At 49.3% G+C, this 25,502-nt stretch overlaps 6 protein-coding genes across 9 annotated transcripts; 3 read left to right on the forward strand and 3 right to left on the reverse strand.

The window, feature by feature from the left end:
• The first annotated feature begins 2,435 nt into the window (after positions 1-2,435).
• LOC100831095 (ethylene-responsive transcription factor 4) lies at positions 2,436-3,595 on the forward strand. The gene has a single exon (XM_003580469.4). The coding sequence runs from the start codon at positions 2,588-2,590 to the stop codon at positions 3,236-3,238; it is 651 nt and encodes a 216-aa protein (XP_003580517.1). The 5' UTR covers positions 2,436-2,587; the 3' UTR covers positions 3,239-3,595.
• A 2,347-nt stretch (positions 3,596-5,942) lies between these two features.
• Positions 5,943-9,893, reverse strand: LOC100831397 (methionine aminopeptidase 1B, chloroplastic). The gene is made up of 10 exons (XM_003580470.4): positions 9,700-9,893; positions 9,188-9,272; positions 8,662-8,896; positions 8,310-8,471; positions 8,167-8,208; positions 7,962-8,033; positions 7,710-7,789; positions 7,014-7,111; positions 6,485-6,532; positions 5,943-6,391 (listed from the first exon to the last, which is right to left on the reverse strand). Exons 1-10 carry the CDS (start codon positions 9,761-9,763, stop codon positions 6,240-6,242), a joined length of 1,038 nt encoding a protein of 345 aa, XP_003580518.1. The 5' UTR covers positions 9,764-9,893; the 3' UTR covers positions 5,943-6,239.
• A 260-nt stretch (positions 9,894-10,153) lies between these two features.
• On the reverse strand, positions 10,154-12,655 carry LOC104581425 (probable metal-nicotianamine transporter YSL17). Its single transcript, XM_024456081.1, is given in 5 exon segments — positions 10,154-10,285; positions 10,288-11,778; positions 11,884-11,960; positions 11,963-12,131; positions 12,635-12,655. Coding segments are annotated over 5 exon segments (1,890 nt in total).
• LOC100831697 (late embryogenesis abundant protein, group 3) lies at positions 12,449-14,040 on the forward strand. Its single transcript, XM_003580471.4, has 2 exons — positions 12,449-12,935; positions 13,027-14,040. Exons 1-2 carry the CDS (start codon positions 12,756-12,758, stop codon positions 13,810-13,812), a joined length of 966 nt encoding a protein of 321 aa, XP_003580519.1. The 5' UTR covers positions 12,449-12,755; the 3' UTR covers positions 13,813-14,040.
• Positions 14,041-16,533: 2,493 nt separating this feature from the next.
• Positions 16,534-17,448, forward strand: LOC100825889. The gene is made up of 2 exons (XM_003581594.4): positions 16,534-16,802; positions 16,925-17,448. Exons 1-2 carry the CDS (start codon positions 16,638-16,640, stop codon positions 17,258-17,260), a joined length of 501 nt encoding a protein of 166 aa, XP_003581642.1. The 5' UTR covers positions 16,534-16,637; the 3' UTR covers positions 17,261-17,448.
• A 592-nt stretch (positions 17,449-18,040) lies between these two features.
• On the reverse strand, positions 18,041-24,679 carry LOC100832003 (probable potassium transporter 15). Of its 4 annotated transcripts, none has more exons than XM_003580472.4 (10): positions 24,072-24,679; positions 22,182-22,410; positions 21,832-22,083; positions 21,632-21,682; positions 21,279-21,539; positions 21,053-21,105; positions 20,767-20,881; positions 20,322-20,576; positions 19,685-20,207; positions 18,041-18,948 (listed from the first exon to the last, which is right to left on the reverse strand). In XM_003580472.4, exons 1-10 carry the CDS (start codon positions 24,405-24,407, stop codon positions 18,432-18,434), a joined length of 2,592 nt encoding a protein of 863 aa, XP_003580520.1. In that variant the 5' UTR covers positions 24,408-24,679; the 3' UTR covers positions 18,041-18,431. The 4 variants fall into 4 exon arrangements, with proteins under 4 accessions (XP_003580520.1, XP_024312072.1, XP_014751546.1 ...); XM_024456304.1 differs by having other exon boundaries at positions 22,182-22,393; positions 24,072-24,215; XM_014896060.2 differs by lacking the exon at positions 24,072-24,679 and having other exon boundaries at positions 21,832-22,102; positions 22,182-22,322.
• Positions 24,680-25,502: the final 823 nt, after the last annotated feature.

A 25,502-nucleotide genomic window follows, 5' to 3' on the forward strand; every position in this document is an offset into this window, starting at 1 on the left:
CAAAATGTTTTTCGAACTCATGCTATTAAGTACACTTTTGGTGTTTAGAGTTGGTGTAAAATGTTTCTGGCTCACATTGGCATATTTCTTTGCAGGAATATGGATGGGTTAAACAAGGGATGACATAGATGTTTGTTTCTGGTACTGACATAAATGGTTAGGAGATTTAGACATCTAATAACTGGAAATATCGTTGTACTAGGATATATTATTGGCAATGGTGGGTTGGGAATTTGAAATGCTTGTCATTGTTTCCCATCCCGAGTCAAGTAGGGCAGACTACTTACTTTTAAAATGTGGTCCTACTAGAGTACAATCGTAGTTTGAGCGGAGTGTAATTCAAGGTTTGGGTTCAGGTTATGCAACTTCTTGGAAATTCGGCTGTAAACCTTAATCATGTATCCTTGTTGGTTTAGATTTGATGATTTTGAATATTGTTTATGTTCGAATGTGATTGATTCGACTCAAGTGTGTTAGGATGCATGTTAGTCATGATGGTTCAGATTTGATGATATTATCAAAAAAATGTGGGCATTTTTGGAGACCCAACTTTAGCATCTTGGGTTAAAAATAAGATCGACAATTTTTTTTGTAGAAAGACAAGTCATCATATAAAAAAGGTACTCCCTCCGATCCATATGTGTTGTAAATTTTATACTAACTTAAACAAAAAGTTGTACTAAATCTGAGGTACTTTGAATCGGAGGGAGTAGACATCAAGTCACGTATTGTGCAAACGTGCGTTGCACGTGCAAACTCACTAGTCATCCACTAATCACACAATTAACAAGTTGAAGTACCACTTCATCCCATTCTACATACGTGGTACTAAACTACAAATTCGGTTGGTGTTATTACTTCATCTCAAAGGAGCCGAATACCGTACCAGACAGAAACACCGTGATTCTAATTTGCCGGTTAATTAGCCTCGCGGGGAATTAACAGGGGCTGTGCTGCTAGACGACGGAGCACGTACGTTCGAAACTTCGAGGCCACGCAATTAACTACTCCACCCTGGGCCGCCGGCACAGGGCAGGCAGAGAGAGAGAGAGAGAAAAGAACAGCGAGACAAAATTCCACGCCGGCTTTCGTATTCACCGTCCGAACTGATCCGGCTGCTGCGGTGCGTGACTTGGCCGGTCCATTTCGGTAGCACGTCGCCCAATACTATACGGCGCAAATCCCCCTGCGGATCTCCCCTCCTGGCCCGCCCGCCCGCCCGCCGCCGTGCCAGGCAAGGAAGGCGCGCTGCAGCTGCGCCCCTCCCGAGAAGTAAAATAACTTTGCTGGCGCGATCCATCGAGGTCCCCACACGTCGCGCCTCGCCCGGCACCGCGGGCCACGCGGCTCGCCGCGAGACCAGTCCGCCCATCGATCCCGCGGGACGAGGACGGGCCGTACAAGGGACAGGGGAAAGGGAGGGGGCTCGGTTCTGGTGTGGCAGGCGGCGGCGCGAGGGAGCTGATCGAGCGTGACTCGTGCGCGCACGTCTGCTGCCGAGTGGAAAATCGCGACGGGTTTGGTTTGGGTCTGATTTGCTTTTGCATGCTCCGGTTGTTCCGTGCGCGTCGTCGGGTGGTAGTGGAGAGCAATCAGGGTGGGCGGCGGCAAGTTATGGCTCCACGGACGGCGCTAGCTAGCTGTGCCGTTGTTGTTGTCGTCGTCGTCTGGCGGCACGGAACTGCCTGCCGAATCGCGCGCACTGGCGCGCACGGCACCACACCGGCCGGATCACTTTTGCGCTTGCCCCCTGACGTGAAAAACACACGAGCGATCACTGCTGCCTGCCACCGCAGTGGATCGACAGCAAAGCTAAAAACCCGCACCGGTGGAAGAAGCAATCTGAACGTACGTACTGGTCTGGTAACACCTTTCCTGCGTTCGTTCGATCGATCGATCGATCCGTGGTAAAACGAGTTTCGCCGGCCCGTGAACCTCTAGGCATAAAGCTAGGCTAAGTCCATTTGTTCCAGAACGGAAACGGTTCGTGGTGCGTGCCGAACGGACCGACGCATCCAAGGAGGGAAGCAGAACGTGATCTGGACAGACTCATGCGCGATTGCCATTTTTTACGCTCATCCAAAAGCAAACAAGGACGTACGAGAAGAAACGGCACCGCACCGACGGAAGTGACAGAACCGGCCGGGGCACGCACGGGCACGGGTTAACCAAACCAACAACACTGCACAGTACGGAGCACTCACTGACGGACCAAGCAGCAGCAGCAACCCAACCAACCACACGTCCACACCGCACCTGCACTGCACACCAAATACACCATGAAGGAATCGGACGGGAAAAAAACATAGAGGAAAAGAAGCGGAAATATTAGCGGAGGAACAAACGGCGGAAGGCCCCGATGGCTGTGGGTCAAACCTCCCCTCCCGCTGGCCCCTCCACACCTCCCGCCCCCGCTATTAATACACCCCCCCATTTCCCTTTCCTCATCCCCCTCCCACTCCAAACCCAACCAAACCAGGCAACGCAAAGCGCGAGCGCAACCACGCCGCACCGGACGACGACAACAGCAACCGGGCTGCGGGTCCAACACTTGGCGTTTCCACGAGCGCGCGCGCCCTTCGTCGACATGGCTCCCAAGAACGCGCTCCCCGTGGCCGCCGCCGCCGCCGACGGCGGCGTGGAGCCGAGGTTCCGCGGGGTGCGGAAGCGGCCGTGGGGCAGGTACGCGGCGGAGATCCGCGACCCGGCCAGGAAGGCGCGCGTGTGGCTCGGCACCTTCGACACCGCCGAGGCCGCGGCGCGCGCCTACGACGCCGCCGCGCTCCACTACCGCGGGCCGAAAGCCAAGACCAACTTCCCCGTCGCCGCCGGCTTCGCGCACATCCAGGCCCCCCTGCCGCCGCCCAAGGCGCTGGCCGTCAGCCCGAGCAGCAGCACGGTCGAGTCGTCCTCCCGGGACACGCCCGCGGCTGTTGCTGCCCCGGTTGCCCCTCCGCCGGCGCTCGATCTGAGCCTGGCGATGCCGGCCATGGTGGCGGCGCAGCCCTTCCTGTTCCTCGACCCCAGGGTCGCGGTGACCGTGGCCGTCGCGGCGCCTGCGCTGGCGCCCGTGCCTCGCCGGCCAGCTGCTGCGGCGGCGGTCAACGAGAAGAAGAAGGCGGTGTCCCGCGAGGAAGAGCAGAGCGACACGGGGTCGTCGTCATCCGTGGTGGACGCCTCGCCGGCCGTCGGCATCGGGTTCGACCTGAACCTGCCGCCGCCGGCCGACCTGGCCTAGGAGATCGATCGATCGATCGCCCGCCCGATGACAACACCAACTCTCCTGAAGTAAAGCTCTCTCCGGTAGAAAAGTTTAGGAACGGCGTGTATTAGTAAGAGGTTAAAGTCGATCGTTTAATTGCCAGGATCGTCGTCGCTCGATTGGGCAACTAGGGTGTACATAGATCGCGTGTCGCGTGTGTTCTTTTTTTTGCATGGGGAGATAGGTAAGAGAAGAAGTTCGCTACTCCCAATGTTACGAAATTCCTTTAAGCAAGGAAAAAGGAAAAACAAAAGAAAAAGCAGAGCATTTTGTTGTTCAGTGTAATTTTTTTAATCTCTGATCGATTAATGAGAAATTTATGATTTCCATTCATGAACTGTCTATCGTGGTGTGTATACGTGCCTCCAGCTGTTGATCTGGCCTGATTACTTACTGGCGTGCTAGCAATAAATCCAGACAATGTTGGTTTCTGACTTTCGCTCGATTGGGTACACCGTCCTAGGGTGCGGATGTCCATTCGACCGCTCTCAAGAGCAACGCAATTGTCCTGACGGTACAAAGTGCGGATACGTACGCGTGGTTTGAACGGTTCTCCGGACGAAAAAAATCCGTAGCACGGCTGCTCCCTCCCCGTCGACCGACAGCCACACGCGGCGAGATTCCGTGCGCGCAAGGCAGGGGAGGAGGAGGACGAGTAGGACTCGGGGGAGAGATGAGGAGGGGAAAGAAAGAAAGAAAGAAAGAAAGAAAGAAGAGAAAACCGCGGCCAAGGACGACTTCTGGCCGACGACGCACGACGAGAGACGAGCGGTCCGTGCTTGCGTGGCGGGCGAACGAGTCCGGACGTACACACGGCGTGCGTGCGTAGCGGGGGATCGATCGGGACTCGGGAGGAGGGGGGCAGGCAGCACAGCAGATCCCCACGCCGCAACGCAACGGCCGGCCACGGACGCACGCACTGGCCCCACGCGCCTTTGACCCCCCCTACACTGCTACTCCTAGCTTTAGCTTCGCACCGCGGCAAAGTTCTGCTCAACCCCCCCCGGTCGTGTTACACATGAGCGGCCCCGCACGTCGCCGCGTCGACAGGTCCCAAATTCCCAATACCGTCTCACCCCGGTGCGCGATGTGTCTTTGACTCTTGGTTCGGCACGGGGACAGTTGGATCTGTCCTGCAGTGCAGACTGCAGAGGCTGCGCCGCGCACTCCGTCGATTGTCTCTCAGTCTCTCTGCCGGTGCTGCTTTGGATGGAAGCTCTCGCAAGCAAGCGTCTTTCGGCCTTTTTAACTCGAGCTCGCGTTGAGAAAACAAATTGACAGCACTAGTTGTTGACACGAACTTTTACGTGCGCGTGAGCTTGGATGGTTGGATTGGCTTTGTCCAAGAATCAAGTGGCATGTTGTTGCTATGCTAGTGTGGTTAGCTTTACTTTAGTTGTTTCCGCGAGGAGCTTTGCTTGCTGTTACGGAACGCCAAGGTCAAGGTGGGTAAAAGCAGGCCGGAGTTTGTGGTTTGGAGGCTTTGTCTTTCTTTTGGAAACCGGTTCAGGGGTTTCCCCGGTCGTTTTTAGCCGAATATTCGAGGAGGACGGCTATATTTCGCGGTCGAATTGCTAAGTGTTGCGCTGCTCGGGAAAAAAAGAAGAATAGGTTTCGAGCAGAAAAGCTTAGAGGGGAGACGGAAACAGTAGTCCTCGCGGAGTCGGTCTTCACCGTCAAGGCATCAACTCGAGTGCTTTGATGAAGAACACTTGCCTTTTCCGCTCTGAAAGTCTGAAACCCGAGAGGGAGCCGTCCAGCCATACAGGGAGAGCCACGCGGCAGGGGGTGGGTCCCACGGTTGGCAGACGTCGGCGGCTTTGGATCGATCGAGCTAGCAGAATAAAATAAACCCGCCGGATCACGAGCCGCAGCTGCGGACGGACGACAGGTAGACCCGAAGCGCGCCGGCCGCTATCCAGCTGAGACGGCGCCAAACAAGCCCCCGGTGCCCACGCTTGTAGTACGATGGAAAAATGCTAGAGATTTTCTCGGGGTGGTCGTGCACCCCACCCGGCCAGCCAGCCTGAGCCAGCAGCCCCAACCACCCAGCGTTGTCGCGCCGCCGACGAAACAGCACACGCAACCAGGCCTGCAGGCACCCCCGCATGTACGTACAGCGCCTTGGCGTCTCGGGTCAACAATGCACGCCATCCACGGATCTTATTACGAGATTCGATCGCCCACCACCTCCGTTCCAGTTTCTTCCTTGGTGGCGGGGTTAATTTGCCGGCCGGTTTCTTCTTTTCCTTTTCCGCGGTGCGTGCGTGACTGCTGCTGCGTAGTGTGTTGCCCAGGAACGACACGTCGTCGAAACTACGGAGTAGAACGGACGGAGGAAGGACGCACGGCAAAAGGTGTTGTACTACCGCGTCCGATGCCGAGATCTAGCTTCCGGTAGCTAGTCCTCGGGCCGGCATGGCGCCTCCGGATCCGGCCGTGGCCCCGTGCCGTGCCATCATCAAGGAAGGCACCACAGCCCGCCCACCGGCGCCTCGCTTCGGGTCCACGTTTCGGCGCTCCGCACGCGCACGGCGCGCCGCTCCCACGAAACGTGCTGGCTGGCTCGCCCTCTTACCCAACTTTTGTTGCCCGCCGCCCACGGTGCCAGAAGCCTCCGCGCGGAGCCAAAACAACCGCAGATGCCACACAGAAGCAGCCGATTAGCTGAAGCCCAATGTCGTTCCAAAAAAAAGGATTAAGCCCCAAAAGAAGATCATCAGATCTGTTCCTTCACTACTTCAAATCAGCCCCCTGTTTTTTCGAGGAAAAAAAAATCAGCTCCCTGTTCCTGCCTAAATTCACCCTTTGTACCGTATTGCAAATCCTCAACTGTACCGTATTGCAAATCAGTTGGAGGAAATACTTTGTACAGCAGAAAACAATCGCCTATTATTCCGCCACAGAAATCTACGTAGGCCGAGAGACAGAGATGAACTGGCCACTGGGGGGTTTGACGTGCACCGACTGATGTGTGCTAGCATTTCGTGAGGATCTCCGCGCCGGTCCTGGTAATCAGTATCGTGTGCTCGAACTGTGCGGCCAGGCTGCCGTCCGTCGTGACGGCCGTCCAGCCGTCTTCCCACATGTCGCACTCGATGCTGTTGCTTCCCATGGACAGGATGGGTTCTGTGGAGAGTTTAAGGCAAATCGACAACGGGGAAATCAAACCTGGCTTCAGTCAAGTGTAATTGTACCTATTGTGAGCAGAGTGATGCGTACCTATTGTGAATGTCTGCCCTTCAACCATCTGCCCTGGCATGTTATTACCTGTTGTGAAACCAGGAAGCAGAACAGCGTTCTTAATCTTGCACTTTGAACTAAACAAGTATCCTCTAAACTTCAAAAGATAATTGACAGTTAGTTCTACAGTATCTCGATAACATCTTAAGCTAGTTGGTGGTACTGACTGTCATCAAATTTCACAAAGATATTTGTGGCCTAGGATATGCTCGCTTGAGTTCCTTTATTGTGATTACAACCAATTGAACTAACTGGGTGCAAATGGCATAAGAACACATACAGAATGTCTGCAGACTGGACAACATTTTGATAAAACATTTGGTTGCAGTGGATTCCGGGGCGAACCTCTAAACTTCACTAGAGTTTGCTCTACAGTCTAGATGTCATCAACACTGGTACATAATTTCTCATTCAATTATCATAGGAGTGAACGCAAAGTAAGACGCGTGTAAGTACTTCAGTTTTGAATACCATATTTACTATCAATTATCGATTCAGAATCACTTACGCTGGTGATATATAATTGGCTGTGAATGAAAAACTCGGCCAACTCCATGCCCAACAAATTGCTCCACAACACCAAATCCATGCCTCTCAGCATGTTCACTGAAATGGTCAAGCAAACTAATGAGTGAAAACTATTAAATATGATGTCAAATGCTAAGTTGATACAGTCATATTAACATTATGTGGGACAATGTTGAGTTAATTGCATTTTTTAGGAATTCATTTTCCTGCCTGCATGCACATCAGCACATGTGAATGCCTGAAGTCCTGAACTAGAAAAACACAATGGACGAAGTGCAGCTAGTGAAAATGGCAGTGTTTAACAGTTATAAATGTCTTGGAATTTCGTCCAAGCACATATTTGCCGATGAGGAAACAGGAGGAGTAATTTATAAAGAAGATTTATCCAATGATTGGGCTCAAAGATCTGAGAGGATGACAATTTTTTTTTTTTTGAGAAAAGGGATTCACCCCAGCTTCATTAACGAAACCATTAGATAGGTCTACAAGGACATAACACAAACAGAAAGAAGAAACAGCCTGCTAACACTAAGGTGTCTGGGAGAACTTAACAGGGAAAGGAACAACAGACGCAGCTGAGAGGATAACATTTGGGTGTAGAAATATCATCAAACAGTAAAAATTTAAATTATAGATGTGACTAGCCATCATATAAACAGTGTTGAGAGATCTGCACCTTATTCTTCGGCCAATTTTCTTATAGCTGGCACCATGTTTGCAGGCTGATATGCCCCTAAGCATGCACTCTTCAGTAACCTGATATTAGCAACATCGAGTCATTATGGTTATCGAGGTGCACTTTTGGGAGAACTTGATATACCAATCTGCCATTTAAAAGTTACGCTACTAGTGATAAGTTAGATTAACCTGACCAAATGCAAATCTACACATCGACAATTTGAAAAGGTAGAAACGATGAATACTATACCTTCACAAGTCGTTTACTGGCTTCATCGACTTCTCCACAAAAATAAGTTCTTGAGGTGTCCCCGTGATAACCCTGAAATGGAGGGATATTACTTCAGGTAATTATATCCAAAGCGCACAAACACATCGATATTAAAAAGTGGTGAAACTGATGATAAGTGATAATTATGCATGACAGGACACAGGACACAGGAGTAAACACGTACATTCAAGTAGACAGTGACATCAATGTTAATTATGTCTCCATTCTGTAAACACCCACGAAAAAACAAACATTTATGTTAGAAATGGAGCTGCAAAAAATTGTGAAGTAGGCACAAAACATGTCAAGGCAGGGATTCTTCTGAACCTTCAATTCTCGTGAATCAGGAATACCGTGGCACATGCATTCGTTCACCGATGTGCATACACTTTTTGGAAACCCACCGTATCCAAGCGGGGATGGGTAGGCTCCAGCATCAATGATCATCTTGTGCACTGCTTTATCAATTTCGTCTGTTGTTACAGAGGGCTGATAGAAAGATTCAATAGATTTCTCACTGAAACTATACATCATTGTGGAGAACACACAAGAAACAAGGCATGTTGTTTACAAAAGGAACATATAAATAATGAGTAAAATGAGCAATATAACGGGTGGTTCAGTGACATAATTAGCCTTAAGAAAAACAGAACTTATGGAAGTGCTGAAATGTGCTTACTTTGACTAACTTTCCTGCATTTTCAAGAACACGAGCAGCAAGCTCACATGCAGCTTTCATGTGGACGATGGTCTCCTTGTCATGCATCTGTATCTCGCTTGATATCTCTGGCATATTATTTGTCCCAACATACGGAGGTCGAGGTATGTGGCCTGGTACTGGAAGAGGTGCACTAACAGTCCCACGAGTCAGGGGTGCTCTTTTCTTTAGTTCAGAAGTTCGTGTTCCCTGTGACCTTTGAGTTTTGAAGTGTTAGAATTTTATGACAAAATGCAATGAGCATTGAATTTCATCATGTTAATAGGCAGAAAAACTGCAAATGCCTTGGACAAGGCAAGCCAAACAAACCCGAAGGATACAGTATAGTGTACAGACACTAAGAACTCAGAATAGTATACAGATTACAGATGAACGCTCAGTTCAGTGGCACTTGGTATATGTCCTAAGCGATCAACCAGTGGTCACATTAAATTTCTTCAGCAAAGCAAGCAGCTGAAAGCCCAAACTATAAAGGTGAATTTTGTACCTAGTATTTGCTTTGTCCAATCCCCCAGATCTCTTTGCTTGCACAAGGAAAGTCTTCTGAAGGCATGTTTTACCTTGCAAAGTAGCTGAAACATACAATGGTTAACAGTTCATAGATAAAATAAATAGAATCTTGCTGAACAAAATGACCATAGCATCATAACCCCACATCGAAAAAGTTCAAATGTCAAAGGAATCAAAGATCAGTTAGACTGAAGCTAGTCTTTTACTACGTACGAATTTGCCGGTTTTCTTACTATCTCTCTCAGTTATGCTACTTGTAAACTGCACGGTGGCTACTTCATTAGGAGGGCAGTAAACGCTGCGCCGCAGCGAGATGCTGGCATGAAAAAGCAGCAGCCACAAACCAGTAGCGGCTGAACGGAGGAAGATTCAAGAAGCTTCATGAACCTTAGAATCTGCCAGTTTTATTACTATCTCTTTCCCTCTCTCCCCAGAGACACAGACCCTTCGCGACGCCAAAATGCGACGATGCGGGTGGAGAACAAATACCTCGGCCTCCGGAGAGGAGCGGCGGGGAGCGGTTCAGCTCCATGGACGGGACCCCGACTGCCATCGAGGGAGCAGTTTATTTCGCCCAAAAATTGCGTTATCACCGCAGCAATCGCGCGCCGCGAGCTAGGACGAGGCCGCGAGAGCCAGACACTGGGAACAGGATAACGGATGCAGTGGGATTTCATTATTTTCCTTCCCCCTCTCCTTCTGTTTTCTCCTCTTTTTTTTTGAGAGGACCTTCTCTTTTCTCCTGTACTGGAGTCTGGAGATGGGCTGATCCATTGGGCCTTCCGCTAAAATTCGGTTTTTACTGGCAGGCCAATTTGTTTTTTTCTCTTAACAAAATTGGCAATTTGGATGTTGTTGGCAAGTCCACTCAAAAAAAAGAAGGATGTTGTTGGCAAGAGACTGTGCCTGCTAACTTAATGCGTGTTCCCTGATGTAAGATCTCTTACACTACATCATGGTCAAAACTGCACTTAACCCCGGTACGACACACACGCACACACACACCAACTACCCGTAGCAACGATGGCTTGGCTCTTGCTGCTAGGAAAACATCGAGGCGCTCATTCACTTCTCGGGTCGGGACACGAACTTGATGCAGATCGGCGGGCGCGCCTTGAGCAGCGTGAGCATCGACGACAGCAGCGACCCGAACCCGTCCCCACATATCAGCCCGCACGCCACGGCCGGCGACATCATCCGCATCCCGTCATCGTCCGCGCTCCCGCACAGGTATATCACCACGCTGCCCACGAACATGCCGACCGGGATCGTGGGCGGCACGAAGAATGCCACGGCCATGCCGATGGTGCTCGGCACGCACCGCCGCACGCGCCGCCACCCCCTGTGCGTCGCAGCCTCACGGAGCACGCCGAGGGACAGCGCCAGCGCGAAGAAAACCTTGCAGAGCAGCATGGTGTGCGTCGGCAGCCCGTTCTCCGTCGTCATCCCCAGCAGGGAGATGCCGCGGTACACCTTGGCGTACGGCCCCATCGCGTTGCTGGCGTCGTGGGCCGCGCCGCCGTAGCTGTATACTTTGCAGAATATGGAGAAGATGACCGGGTTGGCCACGCAGCCGAGCGCCATCCCGGCGACCTGGCTGATGGACACAGCGTGGGGCGAGGTGAGCGTGAGGTAGCCCGTCCTGTAGTCCTGCATCAGGTCCGACGCCGTGGAGACGTTGGATGCCACGATGGCGCACGCGGCGAGCCCGGCCACCACGCCGCCGTCCTCGAGCCCGACCCACGAGCTGAAGATGAGCATGGCGATCTTGCCGTAGGTGGTGGCGATGTTCATGTCCGTGATGCCGTTGCCGTAGGCGTTGCAGAAGGCGAACACCGGCGCGATGAGGTAGGCGAAGGCCACGTGGTGGTACCTCAGCTGCGTGTAGAGGTGCGGTATGACAACGGTCGAGATGACCGACAAGACCGCGTAGCCGGCGATTGGGACAGAATTGGGCATCCGGTCCCGGAGGAACACCTGCGTCCTCCGGCGGTCGTCGAAGCTCTGGATCGTTCTGTCGCCGAGGCTGAGGCACTGGAACGGCTGCTGCTGCTGCTGCCCGGCGATGTTCTGCGTTGGCTGCTGATGGTTGTGTGCTGCTGCCAACTGTTGTTTGTACATTTCGTAGAGCGTTCGAAGCAGGATGGAGAACATGTGCAGGAGCCCGTCGGCGAGGATCATGGATATCCCGATGAACACCCGGTAGCCGTTGATGCCGCTGATGTTGTCGCCGTCGAGGCCCTGCGGGTACCAGTCCCCTGCCTTGGTCTCGATGTAAGGCCAGAGGACCCCCCATGAGAGCAAGGACCCCACGAGCATGGAGATGGTGATCTTATACTATGTATGGTAATGTAACCACTAATTAGTATGCAACTTAATTTTAAGTAGTACTACTGTTAATCGTGTTGTTGCTACACACCCTAGTCGATATGCGTTGATGCCAAACGTCGGGAATGTCTGGAAGCCGCACTGTCGGCCGCCGGCGAAGAACCATTGAAAGATGGACCATGCGACGGTCCCAACGAAAGTTTTCAACAATGCCGCCACTTGCTTGCTGTGCAAACCCGCCTGATTAAACATACATACGGTCGGATCACATCAGCTGGGCTCTTGACTCGATCGGTGCATATATATATGCACATAATGCATGGGGACTTAATTTTAGTTCAATGCGTGCCAACCACTGAAGGCGATGCTGGTGCAGGAGACGACGCATGTCTGGATGACGGTGTTCTCCTGGTGGAGTGAAAGGGAGCTGAGAATCCTAGGAAGCCGGCGGGGATGGCGAGCGAGGGCGCGAAGCCCGAGGTGAGAGCCAGCTTCATCGCCACGACGCTGAGCATGCACCCGAGCACGAGGCTCACGACCGCCGACCGCACCGTCATCGTCTCCCGCCGCGACGGCAGGGGCTCTCCCTCGAACTGGATTACCGTAGCGTTTCGTAGCTTAATATATAGTATGACTTTTTTTTTCTGCAGCTGCAGTGGCTATCTTTCGAGGGATATGATGAAAGCACCGGACGACCCGTGTGTCACGTGTGTGCAGCTTGCTTACGGAGCAACGGACAAAAAATATGGAAAAATCGAATTGAACTGTTTTGGATTAATTCTCGGCGAAAGCCGGGAGTTCGCATCAGATTCAAACGTGGGCAACCCATGTTTTGTTATCGCTCCATGCTCCAAAGGGACACATGACGGGGGCGATTGTCCAGAAGGACCAGAACATTCGGGCCGCTCTTCGCAGCACGTATGCACGCGCTCCGGCCCCTCCGAGTTCCGAGGACAGCAGCACACACCACGTGTCGCCACGGCCCGCAACGTGTCCTCGTACGTGTCACTTCGTTCCTCTTCTCGCTTCCAGCTGCATGCTTATATGAGCAGCGCTCGGTCTCATCCCCTTCCTCCAATTCCAGCAAAACTCACACAGATCGGCCCCAAGAACCCATCACTGCAAACTGATCCAAGCTACAGAGTTCTTCGTTTTGTTTCTCTTGTTTTGGTGATTTTTGTTTCGTCGATAGCGCGCGTGAGGGGAGAGTAACATCTATGTCCAGACTGATGGCCGCCATGCTGGTCGGAGGCGCGCGCGCCGCCAGCGCCGCCGCGCTCACCGGCTCCGCCGCCGCCAAGCAGGCTCTTCCATGCAGACCCGGCTTCCTTGTTGCCCGGCCACAGGGTGCGAGCTGGAGCCCCCTCTGCTTGCAGACCGCCCCGAGATCTTCTCAGGTATGCAGCTAGACTTAATTTGATCATTGTCATTGGTTACTACTCCAGTAGAGTTTTTCTCCTGTGATGCTGATCATCATGCATCATGCAGGCGTATAACAACGCGCCGGAGGAGCGGAGGGGGGAGATCAAGGACAAGTACAAGAGCGCGGCGGAGCAAGCCAGGGACGCCACGGGCGACGCCAAGGAGAGCGCCAAGGGGATGGCCAGGGACGCCAAGGACACGGCGCAGGAGAAGAGCGGCCGCGCCATGGACGAGACCAAGGACATGGCCGGGGACGCCGCAGAGAAGGCGTCGCGCATGACGGAGAAGGCGAAGCGCGAGACCAAGGAGACCGCGCACGAGGCGGCCGACAAGGCCGCGGACATGAAGGACAGGGCGAAGGAGACGGCGGGCGCGGCGGCGGAGAAGACGAGGGAGACTGCGGGCGCGGCGGCGGAGAAGACGAAGGAGACGGCGGGGTATGCGGCGCAGAAGACCAAGGAGACGGCGGAGGGCGCCATGGAAGGAACAAAGCACGCGCGCGAGAAGGCGGCGGAGAAGACGAAGGAGACGGCGGAGGGCGCCATGGAAGGGACGAAGCACGCGGGGGAGAAGGCGGCGGAGATGACGAGGGAGGGGGCCAGCAAGGTGGCGGAGACGGCGCAGGCGCTGAGCGACGCGGCGAAGCGGGCGGCGCAGGACGCGTGGGGCGCCACCAAGGAGGCGGCGCAGGGGGTCAAGGACAAGGTCGCGGACGCCACGACCACGGTGGACCGGGACCAGGAGCGCTCGACGTGGGAGGACGTCGAGGCTGCCACCAAGGAGAGGAACGACAGGATCGCGCAGGAGGAGCGCAAGAGGCAGGCCAGGGAGAAGGGCGCCGGCTTGCCGTAGACGGAATCTGGCTGCTCCGCTGCTGGTCGGCACGCTTGCATAGCTGCATTTGCTTCCGCTTTGTAATAGCTGAACTCTCTGTTTGAGCTGAAATTTTAGTTTCTACGTGTTGAATAATGCTGGGCCAAACGGATGATGTGTGAGACTGTAATGTATGATCTCCGAAATGCACGTACATCTAGCGATGGGAACGGTAATTATTTTCTGAAATGTCTGGATTTGGGTTCACTTTTCTGAAAGGTCTGTTTGTTGTCGGGTTCACTTTTCTGAAATGTCTGTTTGGAGTTCACATCATTTCTCTACCCTACAGGAAGGTCGATGGATCTTAGATCAAGAAAAAAGAGGATAGTTTCCAAAAGAAGATAAAAGAGGGTTGACGAATCTTGATGTCACGTACGGATGTGTGTCGGGTTCCCTTAGCTCTAGGATAGCTAGCGGAAGAAGGATCGCACGCACGAGATGGTCTAAAAAGGGGGATCAGTGAATCACAAGCGGAATGAACGCAAGTTGTGAAGGTGATGGCAGCCGGTGGGTAATGGACTGGATCAGCGCACGGTGGGAGCCCTTCATCGGGGAAAATGGGACAAAATTTGCAAAACGAGGTCACGTGGGAGGTTGGTCAGCTCAGACGTGGTTGGTCAACATGCCAGAATGGAGCCGGATCTGACTCTTGAGGACTGTCGATCCAAAACCTGGTAAAGCAAGTCCTGAAAGCTAAAATAATGTTACAATCGAACAGATAAAAAAAACGCTCGATGTGTGGTCTTTTGACGAGGGAGACGAGGGGGTGCGAAAGGAAGTTGGGGGCTGTTGGGCTGCGTAAGACCTGCTGGGCATGGGCGTCCCAGACCTCATTTTCCCGCAAAGCCTGGCCCAAAACACTGAAATGGATAAAAATTATTTTTTATTCCGAAAATGATTATTTTAGTAAAGGGTATTTTTCGGCTTTTAGGCATTTGGGTTCCCCGCCTGGCCTGAAACCCGGCTCGGTCCGGTCCGAGTATGCCTATTCTAGGTCGTGGCCAGGTTATCGGAAAAACTTATCTTTAAAAAATAAAATAAATTTAAGCCATGAATGAACGTGTAAACCTAAAATTAGGAAAGATTTTTCTGCCAACTATACTATGGTTTAATTTAGAGTATAACGTATTCACTATATGTGATTTTCTTTTAAAAAAGTGAATACAATATTTGATAGAACATTCTCGTTTTGTAAACGGACAGGATTTCTTGGTTACCGCTTATCCCCTACCCCCCCCCCTCCACACACATGCACGGAAAAAGTGACCCGACCGCCAAATTTTTGGCTCCAACTGGGGAGATGAAGCCAGAGACGAAAGGGCAAGAGGAACTGGAGTAAGAGGGGCTACCTTGTGACGCCTAGCGAGACGAAAGTGACCACGAGAGAGACAAAGCGACATATGTTGAGAGGTAACTGGACAACGCCAACGCTTCCAAGAGGCTAACAGAACCAAAAGGGTAATGAGCCCTTTCTCGAGTCTTGAGGAATACCTAGTTGGAATGCCCATATTGCTGGTTACGACGATGATTTGACAAAAGTAGATTTTACGGAGAAACAACGATGGTGAGACATCAGAGTAGGAGGGTTGTTTGGTGTGTGTGTGGGTGGGTGGGGGGGGGGGGTGGATGGGTGGGTGGGTGTGCTGGCTCTGGCGAAGGACATTTGTGCAAGAACACCACAATATGAATCGTGTCCTTCTGTAAAATTCATTTACGGTTAGATAATAATAAGTAGTAGGAACATATTTATTGTAGAATGCAGAAATTTTCCAACCTTTAGTTGGGTATCTCAAACATCCCACATGCTACCTTCATTTCTAAATACAAGAAGTTATATCTTTGTCATAAAGTGAAACTTCTTAAAGTTTGACAAAAAAAATTATTTAAAAATCTTTGTAAGATTTACAATATCAAACGAGTATACTATAATAATATTATATAATGACAGATTTAATCAAACTAATTTTAAGTTGTAAGTGCTAGTATGCTCTCTCCGTCCCATATTAAGCGAATTTCTATTACATGCATCTAGACGCTTTTTAGGCATAGATACATCCATATTTGGACAAATTTAAATCAGTTAATATGGGACGGAGGGATTTTTTTTTTTATAAATTTGATCAAACGTTTCACTTAAGACAAAGATATGATTTTTTATGTTTAGGAACTAAGATAAGATAGTACTACTTCCGAAAGACCGCGCCATTATTTAGATTTGGAGTTACCGTAGTTTTAGTAGATTTTTAAAAAAGATCAAGGGTGTGTTCAGTGTTGTATGCAGGGTTGTATGCCCATCTTATCCCATTTTGGCGACCAAAGCACATTTGCGTTAAATCAGTTGGCGACGTAGCTAGTCGTAGACCTGGCACTGTTCTTCGGCATGTAGCCTTCAATCGTCGACACCAGGATTTGTTTCTTCCTTCCCTTCCAAACAGGTCACGCAGGTACGTGCGCTCGCAGCAAACAGTTGCCATGGGCAAGCCTGCGTGCCGCCAAATTAAAGAAATTACAAAAAAAAAACTCAGCTTTCCTTCCTTTTATGGGCAGAGGCAATCTCTTCGCGCCACAGAACAGTGTCGACAGTCCCGCACGCACGGCTGCAACCACAGAAACCTCGTCGACCACCCCCGGGTCGCGACGATCGGCGTCTCGTCGGCCACCTCCCCCTTCGCCCCTCCGCGTCCGGCCTATAAAACGCACTCTCATCCTCTCCCATCTTACTGCAAAGTGCAAAGCTCACATACGTGCCCAGTACACAGTCCTACTGCTCATCATCCAAGTTCTTCAAGGATACAGATTGATCAATGGCTTCTTCTTGCTCTTCTTCCGTGCTTCTCGGAGGCTCCGGTGCCGCCGTGGTCACCGGCGCCACGGCTCCTCCCAGCAGGCCTTGTTTCCTTGCCCCTCGGCCCCGCGCCCTGAGCGGCGCCGGCCGCCTCTGCCTTCAAACCGCTCCCAGAGCGACCCCGGTACGTAGCTAATTCTATCTATGGATTTGATGGCTTATTAATTAGTTACGCTGCTTTCAACTGTGGTCTGAGATGCTAACACGCTTTCAATCGCCGTTCTTTGTTTTGATTTCGTGCTTCAGGAGTACAAAGACGCGGCGGACGCCACGGAAGGGGCCATCGACACCTTGAAGGGGCTGGCCGCGGACGTCAAGGACGGCGTGGAGAAGGCGGCCGGCAAGGCGGAGGCGTCGCAGGAGAAGACGGCGGAGAGCGCGGGGGCAGCCTTGGAGAGCGCGGGGGAGGCCAAGGACAGCGCGGTGGAGGGCGCCGTGAGCGCCGGCGAGAGCGCGTCCGAGACGGTGCAGGACCTCGGCGGGCAGGCGAAGAAGGCCACGGAGGACGCGCTCGGCGGCGCCAAGGAGGCCGCGCTCGGCGTCAAGGACAAGCTCGCCGACGCCGTCAAGGATTTGAAATGAATGTCGATTCACTCACCAAAGGTCACCAGCTGAATGATGCATGGCAGTCAGTGTGTGTTCTGGGATCACATCACTGGTGCTCTGTATCAGCCTAGTGTATTTAGTATTCCCCTACATTTTAACGGCGCTTTTGGTCTGCTTCAATGTAAACCTTGAATATATAGACTTTAATTTTTTTCAAGCAAGCAGCAGCTTCTCCCTCTTGATCAAGTATAATTTTTTTTTGACCAGTTATTTGAAGAAAAACCAAGCTTACCACACGTTTAGGTGCAGATGTTCTAACATACCGGAAAAGAGAACTCACAACCTTGCAGCAAGAACAAATCAGAATTACTACTTCCCAAAATATGACACATAATTTTTCATGCAGTCATCACTTAAATGTTTTGTGCTGTATTATACGTCAAACTATATAAATTGAGCATGCCGAAGTAATATCATTGTATTTTTTTTAAGGAAATATCATTGTATTTGTCTTGCGAAATACTTGTATGGCATATATTCTTTTTCTAACTTTATAAACATATATAAGGTAAAATTATAGAAGTTTTAGAATGTTACTGCACGTATATTTTGGAAAGGAGTTAGTATAATCAAACTCTTAATTACGTCAGTGCAAAGCGAGATTGCAAGGATCATTGATCACATGTCCTGAGTAGTCTCCTGGGGGCTGGGAGCATCGTTTATACAGGAGGGATATGCAGAAACTAAAGCCAAACTACACAAAGTCTAATCAACGCATATAAACGAGGTTAAGATAAGCAGTATAAACAAAGGAGGTGAAGGTAAATCAACAACAATGTTCGATGGGGGGAAATTTACATATATGAACCAACATCCTTTTCGGCTAGCACTCTGCATTTGCAAACATCAAAAACTAGCCCCACAAAATCGAACGGTACATAATAAATCTGCCGCACAAGGGAAATACAGGTTAATGCTTAATACACCACTATGTGATGTGCCTGCTGCCACAATGTTGGCTACAGTTCAACACTGTACAAAAATTACAGGAGAGATGGATTCCTACAGTCCAAGTTGTTGCCTTCTGAATAAAACCAATCGCCATTGCCGTTTGTTTTTATGGTCAGTGTGGGCTCTCTAATATATGAGTAAATTACTGTGAACAAAACAACCAGCGCTGAAACATCCGCAATGGTAGCTTCCGAATTCAGACATAGGAGGTCAACCGCACCTGCAGCAGATTTGAGTGTGGAATGCTCATCGACACGACCGCCCTGCGGCAGTTGTTCCGCAGGAATGCGTAGAAGTAGTTTATGGTCAACTTCTTGAAGAACCAGGAATCCTTCCTTGCTTTGACGATGGGGTTGTCAATGAGATAAACTGCTCCAGTTTGCTTGGCTTGCTTGATGAATGCAAGCTCCAGCTCAAGGTTCTGTGTGTAATCCAGTGCAGGATCTTGAGGCGTTGAGCAACAGGGGGTTTCTGGAATGGGTTCTACTGAAGGCGCAAAGTCCATCAGGAGAGGGACGTCAAGCGAGTACAGGCTACCGTTTGGTGCTGTGATTATCCTTGCAGGGGTTGAAGGCTCTTCATCAGAGTCGATATCATCTTCACTCTGCAGAGACAACTCTACCGCCTCCCGCTGTATGTACTTCTCGAGGCCTTCTATAAGAAGCCGCTCAAATGTGTTATGGTGCTCCTGTTTCTTGTCTTTGTACCCGTATCTGTGCATAATCAAGTTAGCATCACAAGAAGCTTTGGGGGTTGATTCCATATACAGAAGCTAACTCCAGGGTCTGGCCAACACAGTTTATAACTGAATGGCACATACACCTACTTTGGGTGGTAATAAACAACAACCTATCATTGCTAGTCAATACAGATGAAGGTAGCAGATATGTTGGCATGGTAAACTATAATCCCTTCTGATAAGTCGTTCTGTTAACGTGCTAAATTAACAGTAGAATTCATCCCAGAGTAAAAAAATTCATGTGAAGCTTATTGGTAAAAAAACGTATTAAAGAGGATATTTTCTGTGTAGTAATCATGGATCAATGCAGTCAAATTTCAGAAACATACTGGAGCAAGGCAGGTAACCGGGCGGTTACTAGCCAGCTATTGGTCTATTCTGATTTGTTATTTCTTTTTGTTCTGTTATACCTTTTCCTCAAATTGTGGTATTTCTTTGGTGTTTCACAATACTATGAATATAGTACAGAATCTATCTTCTGAAGCTGGCAGATACAGTAACTGTTTAGACAGTACATTTTGTTTACCCCTGGTATTAATCTAAAAAATTGGCACAGGTAAGGAAAATTATTGTATCTTGGATTTGCTAACACTTAGTAAGACCTATTATTAGAAGGGGGAATATCAAGATATAGTTTGAGCAAGCAGAGACCATGCAAATGATAGACCATAGATGGACCTATGCTAAAGAATTAGTGTAGATAAGAATACCTGGAAATACATCGGAACATATGATAGCCCCTTGAGCAGACACGTTGGAAAAGAAACCTTTCGCTTTGGGGAACCACAGGCACTGGTACATTCCTGATGCACACAAATACGATTATCGAGTGGATAGCAGGGAGTGCGGTCAGAAAATGACCAAAAATTGCAGGAACTCCTTTCACTATCTCACTGTAGACCAAGCCTAGTCCAGGAGCTCTCATAGTACCAAGATTGGGCCCCAATTTTCTCACTAAATCCTTTGAAAGCTTTTGTTTGACTTCACTGTCATACTTCAGTTTGCTTCCGTAGTTCCAGATGAACATAATCATGAGAAGACCAGATGCAAAAATCAACAGTGCCCAACCTCCATCTCCAACACTACTCAGAGCGGATGAGAAGAAAATCAGCTCCAAGAAGAGGAATGTGGTAACAAATGATATCACCTTAACAATAGTGGTTTCCCATATTAGAAGCATTATGATGGCAACATAGACCGTGGCCATTATCATCACCCCAAGTTCAGCTATGGCTGCTCAAGATGGAACAGTGTAAGAGTGCAGAAAATTGAGCCGTTACAGCATATTGCACAAGCAGAGAGGTAAACATATTGGCAAAGAAGTATTATCAAGTGTAATGTTATTACCGTATGCATTGCCAACATCATTTGTGCTTCTGAAGAGCACAATAAATCCCAAGCAGGAAGCCAACAGAAACCAGTTTACGACAGGTATGTATATCTTAGCCATAAATTTTCGAGATGTGTGAACAATTTTGAGTCGAGGGAAGCAACCAAGTGCTATTGACTGCTTTAGGCATTGGAATACAGCAATGGTCATTGTCCTACTGGCAATCAGTGCAGCTAAATTAGCAAGTAAGAAAACAGGCCAAAAAGCTTCACCTGCAAAGAGAATACAGCTTTATTAGACAAAGCAAATAACCCCAGTGGAATACTGGATATCAGCCAATTAAAAACAGAAAATCCGCAAAAAAAAGACCTACTAATATTTGTTTTATCTAATCATAATTAAAATATTTACACAGCATCGAGTAATCACCAATGGATAGATGTTCAGCTACATGTAACTTACTTGGGATAGATGAAAAGAAGATCCGTTTGGATGACTTTTGGTTTGCAATGAGGAAAGCAGCTTGTCCTAAGTACACCAAGACAAGGCAAGGAAGAACAAGAAGTACAAACATAGACTGCAAAGGAGAAACCAGATTGATTTAAATATCATCAAGAGTAGTGGTTACATTGAGCACATCTGAATCACTATGGTGTCTGTATGAAATGTTAGCTCCACATAGAAGCATCATCTACAGAAACTGGAAATAAAAACATTATTATCATTATCATAAGTTCACAGATAATACCTGGACATATCTTACAGGGAAGTAGCAAAGGTTTGAAAAGATTGCCTCAGATCCTGCAGTACAGTTTGCATTGCATAAGTTTGATTATAAAAAACATGTAAGCAAATCACACAAAATAATCAAAAGGAAGACGTCAATGTTTACAAAGTAAAAAGAAGATCGAGTAGGAAAATCAATCAATAGTACATTAGTAACTGATTAGAGGTCAACTAACTAAGACCTTTACCTGTTGCACATAAAAGACAACCACCAAGGGAGAGCCAGGCCTTAAAGGGATTCCTCCCAAAAAAATGAATAATGTACAGAGGATTAAATGCCTTAAAAGCAGCTGGGCCATATCTACTGAGATTGTATATTCCAATTCCTCCAAGACAGCAAAACCATATCAGCAAACAAGGGCCAACAATAAACCCTATTTTGCTAGTGGCATACCTCTGTAAACTATACAAGACTACAAGAAGTGCAATTGAAATCATCACCACAATATCTGCAAATAATGTTTTACAGAATTAGAAACTGAAGCAGAAACAATAAAAATAAATAGATTACTTCGGTGCCATTCGGTAAAAGTAAATTCACCTTGTGAGGCATGTGGTATCCCAACTTTCAAGCCACTAACAGCAGACAAAACTATTGAAGGATAAAAAATGAAATGTTAGTGAACAAAATAGTTCGAATAAACTTCAATTGTATAGAATAGAAACATTTGATGGCCGTATGTGCCACTAAAATTGTGACAGAAATTGAACATGAAGTCTGCATAAGAAAAAGAAATAAACCTGACATTGCTGGTGTGATAACTCCATTGGATATGAACATGGCAGTACCAAATAGCACCAGACCCAAAAGTAATTTTTTCAACAAAGGTGAAGATTCAAGTTTCTCCTTTACTTTTATGGATCTCTCAAGCTCAGGTGTTGGAAGCTTGAGACGGAAACTTGACATCCTCTTCTCAGCCTGTAGTTGGTGGTTTGGAATGAGACTGACTTTTGCATTTCTGCAGATTAAAGAATACATGGCAAATATACCACCTGTGGAGTCATAGAATAACTGAAGGATGTTAAGCCTCTAACATACCCATGTACACCAAAATTGACCTTACTAACTCAATTCACAACCTCGGTTATACCTTCACCATCATCATTGGCCCAAAGGACAACCAAGACATACTTCACTAATGGCATCAAAATCAGAGTATAAAGAACTAGTGAGAGTGCTCCAAGAACATCATCCTCCCCAAGAATAGGGTACTTGCTGAACATGACATCAAATGTATACAACGGACTTATTCCAATATCTCCAAACACCACAGCAAGAGTCTGAAGAGCAAGAAATAATGTCCTGCCAAAATCAAACTCCTGCACATGTAAACAAAATAACTAAACCATACGAAAGAATGATGGAAGCATGGTACTGTATATTCATTATTAAGAAGTTGAAGATATATCAGGATTCTGCTGGATTTGATTTCCAAAAACTGTCAATAAAGACTATCCCTTTTATCTGATGTTCACAAAGATATTCTGCTGATGAAATTCTCAGATTTGAGGTTTATTTCATAATTAAATACATCCTAAAAATTCCAGTTCTTTTGATGACACACCTTTAGTTATTATTGTTCATAGATCAAGTCACTCAAAGCAGCAGGTGAGGTTAATTGCACACCTACCTGACACATTGTTCAAAATCACTCTATAATTTTGCTTTGGTGCTAACGCCACCTATTCACAATCGCATGCCAAAATGTCCTCCCCAAGACAATCTCCAATACATGTGCTTGGAGTGATTAAGGTAAAAAAAGAGAAAAAGATTTTTGGACACTTAGGACAGGAGGAATGCTAATATAGGGGGAATCGGTGCTTGAGATGGCTTCAATAGGGCATCATGCTGTAACTGCCACATATTTGGATCACGATGAATTGCGAGTGCCTTCCCCCTTTCTTTCTCCCTGCATGTTACTCCCTCCTTTTCACAAAGGTTGGTATATTTGGTGTCGCTAAGACAAGACTTTGACCAATAATAACTTTGTGGCAACTAGCACCTAGGATCTGGAGCCACCGAGCAATAAGAGGAGGAGAAGATGGCACTGGAGAGCCCCATGGAAGGTAGGGACTAGGGAGCAAGCGCAAGTGAGCGAGGATAGTGGAACCATCCACCTAGCAAGTCGCATGGAAAACCGCCCCACATTGGCACCGATACCATTTTCGGGTGGGTCTAGGGACCAAGAGTGACCGGTTTTGACATTTGAGGGAGAAAGTGTCAAGAAAAAAAAGATAAGACATCAAATGTATACTTTCATGGCAGTTGGGGGACGAATTTGGTCGTGTTTGCTTCATGAATAGTTATTTTAGATTCAAAGGCTCTCCGCCTTTCATTCTTAAAATGAAGCTTGATGACTAATCTTGCCATAACTAACCTTTGGCAGATTGTGGCTGCCAACAAAAGTGCATTTGACAAAACAGCCACCACAAGTGTGGCACATAAATGACCCTATGACATGTGGACCATATGGCTAAGAAAGTGTGGCAATTAATCAAAGACATGACTAAGATATTGTGGAATGACTAAGGTTTGGCGTGGCAACCTTAGGCCATGAACCAAACTTGCCCCCCAAAAAATATACTTATCTCCAAAAAAATATAACAAAATCCGTGTATGTGATCATCAGCCTCTCAACATCCTGGTTATTAGAGCCAATATATAGCACATAAAATGTGAATGAAGGGATTAATTTCAATGTTAAATTGAACAGACACTTGTGTTTCTCATTGAACGCAGATTTATCCCCTCGTGCACCCTGATCCGTAACAATCACATTCTCCTCTGATTACTAACTAGTTTGCAAATTATCATTTTCCCACTGGTACACCGAGACTAACCAAATCGGCACTCAGTGATCACAATTTCCCCGCCATTTCTACGCGCGCACAAAATCCATCAAAACGAGACGCCGAACACCTCGCCTGACATGCAAACAGACACGAAGGAATCAATCAGGCGAACCCGGAGCCCCCCTCACCTCGGAGTCATCGAGCGGCTGCCCGACGGAGACCTCGTTGCCCTCGACGTCGAACCAGTCGACGGACGGCACGGTCCGGATCAGCTTCTGCCTCCTCTTCTTGCGCGCCCCATCCTCCTCTTCCTCTTCCTCCTCCTCCTCCTCTTCCTCGTTCTCCTCCTCGTCCTCGGACTCGAAGCTGCCGCCCCTCCCCGACGTGGCGACCGGCGGGGGCCCTCCCCGGCGTCCGGCAGCCTTCTCCTCCTCTTCCTCCTCCTCCTCCCCGGCGGACACCCACCGCCACTCCATCGAGGGCGCCTTCCGCATGCCGCCGGCCGCCGACGACTCCGCGGCCATCCCGGGCTAGGGTCGCACACAGCACAGGGCCGATCGGATCGAGAAGACAGGGCAGGAAAAATCGGGAGTGAACAAAAAGAATCAAAATTGGTTCCCGTTGTTGCGTGTCGCGGGGTGGGATGTTCTGGAGTGGAAGTAAGGGAGGGAGAGAGCGAGAAAGCCGGGAGACGAATGAGAACGGTGGGACGGTGGTGGAGAGGAGTGGAGCGAGAGGTTCGATCGATTCGCGGGAGGAGGATGGACGGGACGGGACGGGCGGCTTCTGATTCTGAGGTGGCAGCACGTGCGGACCACATGAGCAGATGCGATCTCGTTATTTCTTTGGTTGATTATTATTACGGTGGTTCTTTTCAAAAGTGTAGCTCGATTTAGGATCTTGGTTTGGATATATATGGGTTTCATTTAATTTTGGAGGAATGCTAAAGTAGTTTCACTCATGCAGCTAATCACTATGATACTTTATCTTTCCGAGAATCGTGTGACCCGAGTTGACTCACAAGCTTGCCCCCGCGTCGCTCGGTCTGGGACGACACGGGCGGCAACCACACCAGTCCTGGCAGCAGCCTCTCCCCGTCCTCTCCTCCTCCTCGCCGCCGCCGGTGGTCGCCGCCGGGCAAAGCCCGCGCAGGGACGGCGGCGGCGGCGCTGTTTTTCTTCGCGGGGGCATCCTGGAGCTCTTGGCGGAGGCGTTTGAGACATTGCCTCATCGTGGTCGCAGCGTCTCCGGCCAGATCCGAGAGGCTATGCCTCGTCTTCGGCCAGATCCGGCCGGTTTTCTCGCGGATCCGGTGTTTCCCCTCATTCTTCCTCTCCTTGGTGCTCGGTCTGCTCGTGGCTTCGCGGCGGCGCTCTTCGGCCGGATCCGGCTACTCGCCGGCCAGATCCGTCGTCTCCTCAGGCTGATCCGGCATGTCCCAGGTCTCTTCGTTTTCATCATTTTTCCTCTCATTTTGGTCAGGCGGCTGATCGAACTTCACCGGCAGCGGATGGGCTGCTGCTGTGGCCGAACATGGTCCAAGTCGGTCCTTTTCGACACCATGGTGGCGTGGTTTTCGTTTTCGGTCGTGGCTTCGGCTGCTGCCCGTGTGCGAGGTA

This window comes from Brachypodium distachyon, chromosome 5 (genome assembly GCF_000005505.3).
Source record: "Brachypodium distachyon strain Bd21 chromosome 5, Brachypodium_distachyon_v3.0, whole genome shotgun sequence".
NCBI classification, from domain to species: Eukaryota; Viridiplantae; Streptophyta; class Magnoliopsida; order Poales; family Poaceae; genus Brachypodium; species Brachypodium distachyon.

What these genes read in the sequence shown, in the direction of transcription:
- LOC100831095 (XM_003580469.4), top strand. Translation starts at nt 2,588, where the DNA reads ATGGCTCCCAAGAACGCGCTCCCCGTGGCCGCCGCCGCCGCCGACGGC.
- LOC100831397 (XM_003580470.4), bottom strand. Translation starts at nt 9,763, where the DNA reads ATGGCAGTCGGGGTCCCGTCCATGGAGCTGAACCGCTCCCCGCCGCTC. An exon ending in AAAATTGGCCGAAGAATAAG is followed by an intron (nt 7,112 to 7,709) that starts GTGCAGATCTCT and finishes TGACCATTTCAG; the next exon opens with TGAACATGCTGAGAGGCATG. An exon ending in AGGGCAGACATTCACAATAG is followed by an intron (nt 6,392 to 6,484) that starts GTACGCATCACT and finishes AACTCTCCACAG; the next exon opens with AACCCATCCTGTCCATGGGA.
- LOC100831697 (XM_003580471.4), top strand. Translation starts at nt 12,756, where the DNA reads ATGTCCAGACTGATGGCCGCCATGCTGGTCGGAGGCGCGCGCGCCGCC. An exon ending in CCGCCCCGAGATCTTCTCAG is followed by an intron (nt 12,936 to 13,026) that starts GTATGCAGCTAG and finishes TGCATCATGCAG; the next exon opens with GCGTATAACAACGCGCCGGA.
- LOC100825889 (XM_003581594.4), top strand. Translation starts at nt 16,638, where the DNA reads ATGGCTTCTTCTTGCTCTTCTTCCGTGCTTCTCGGAGGCTCCGGTGCC. An exon ending in CCGCTCCCAGAGCGACCCCG is followed by an intron (nt 16,803 to 16,924) that starts GTACGTAGCTAA and finishes TTCGTGCTTCAG; the next exon opens with GAGTACAAAGACGCGGCGGA.
- LOC100832003 (XM_003580472.4), bottom strand. Translation starts at nt 24,407, where the DNA reads ATGGCCGCGGAGTCGTCGGCGGCCGGCGGCATGCGGAAGGCGCCCTCG. An exon ending in AGCCGCTCGATGACTCCGAG is followed by an intron (nt 22,411 to 24,071) that starts GTGAGGGGGGCT and finishes TTACATGTGCAG; the next exon opens with GAGTTTGATTTTGGCAGGAC. An exon ending in TATCACACCAGCAATGTCAG is followed by an intron (nt 21,683 to 21,831) that starts GTTTATTTCTTT and finishes ATCCTTCAATAG; the next exon opens with TTTTGTCTGCTGTTAGTGGC.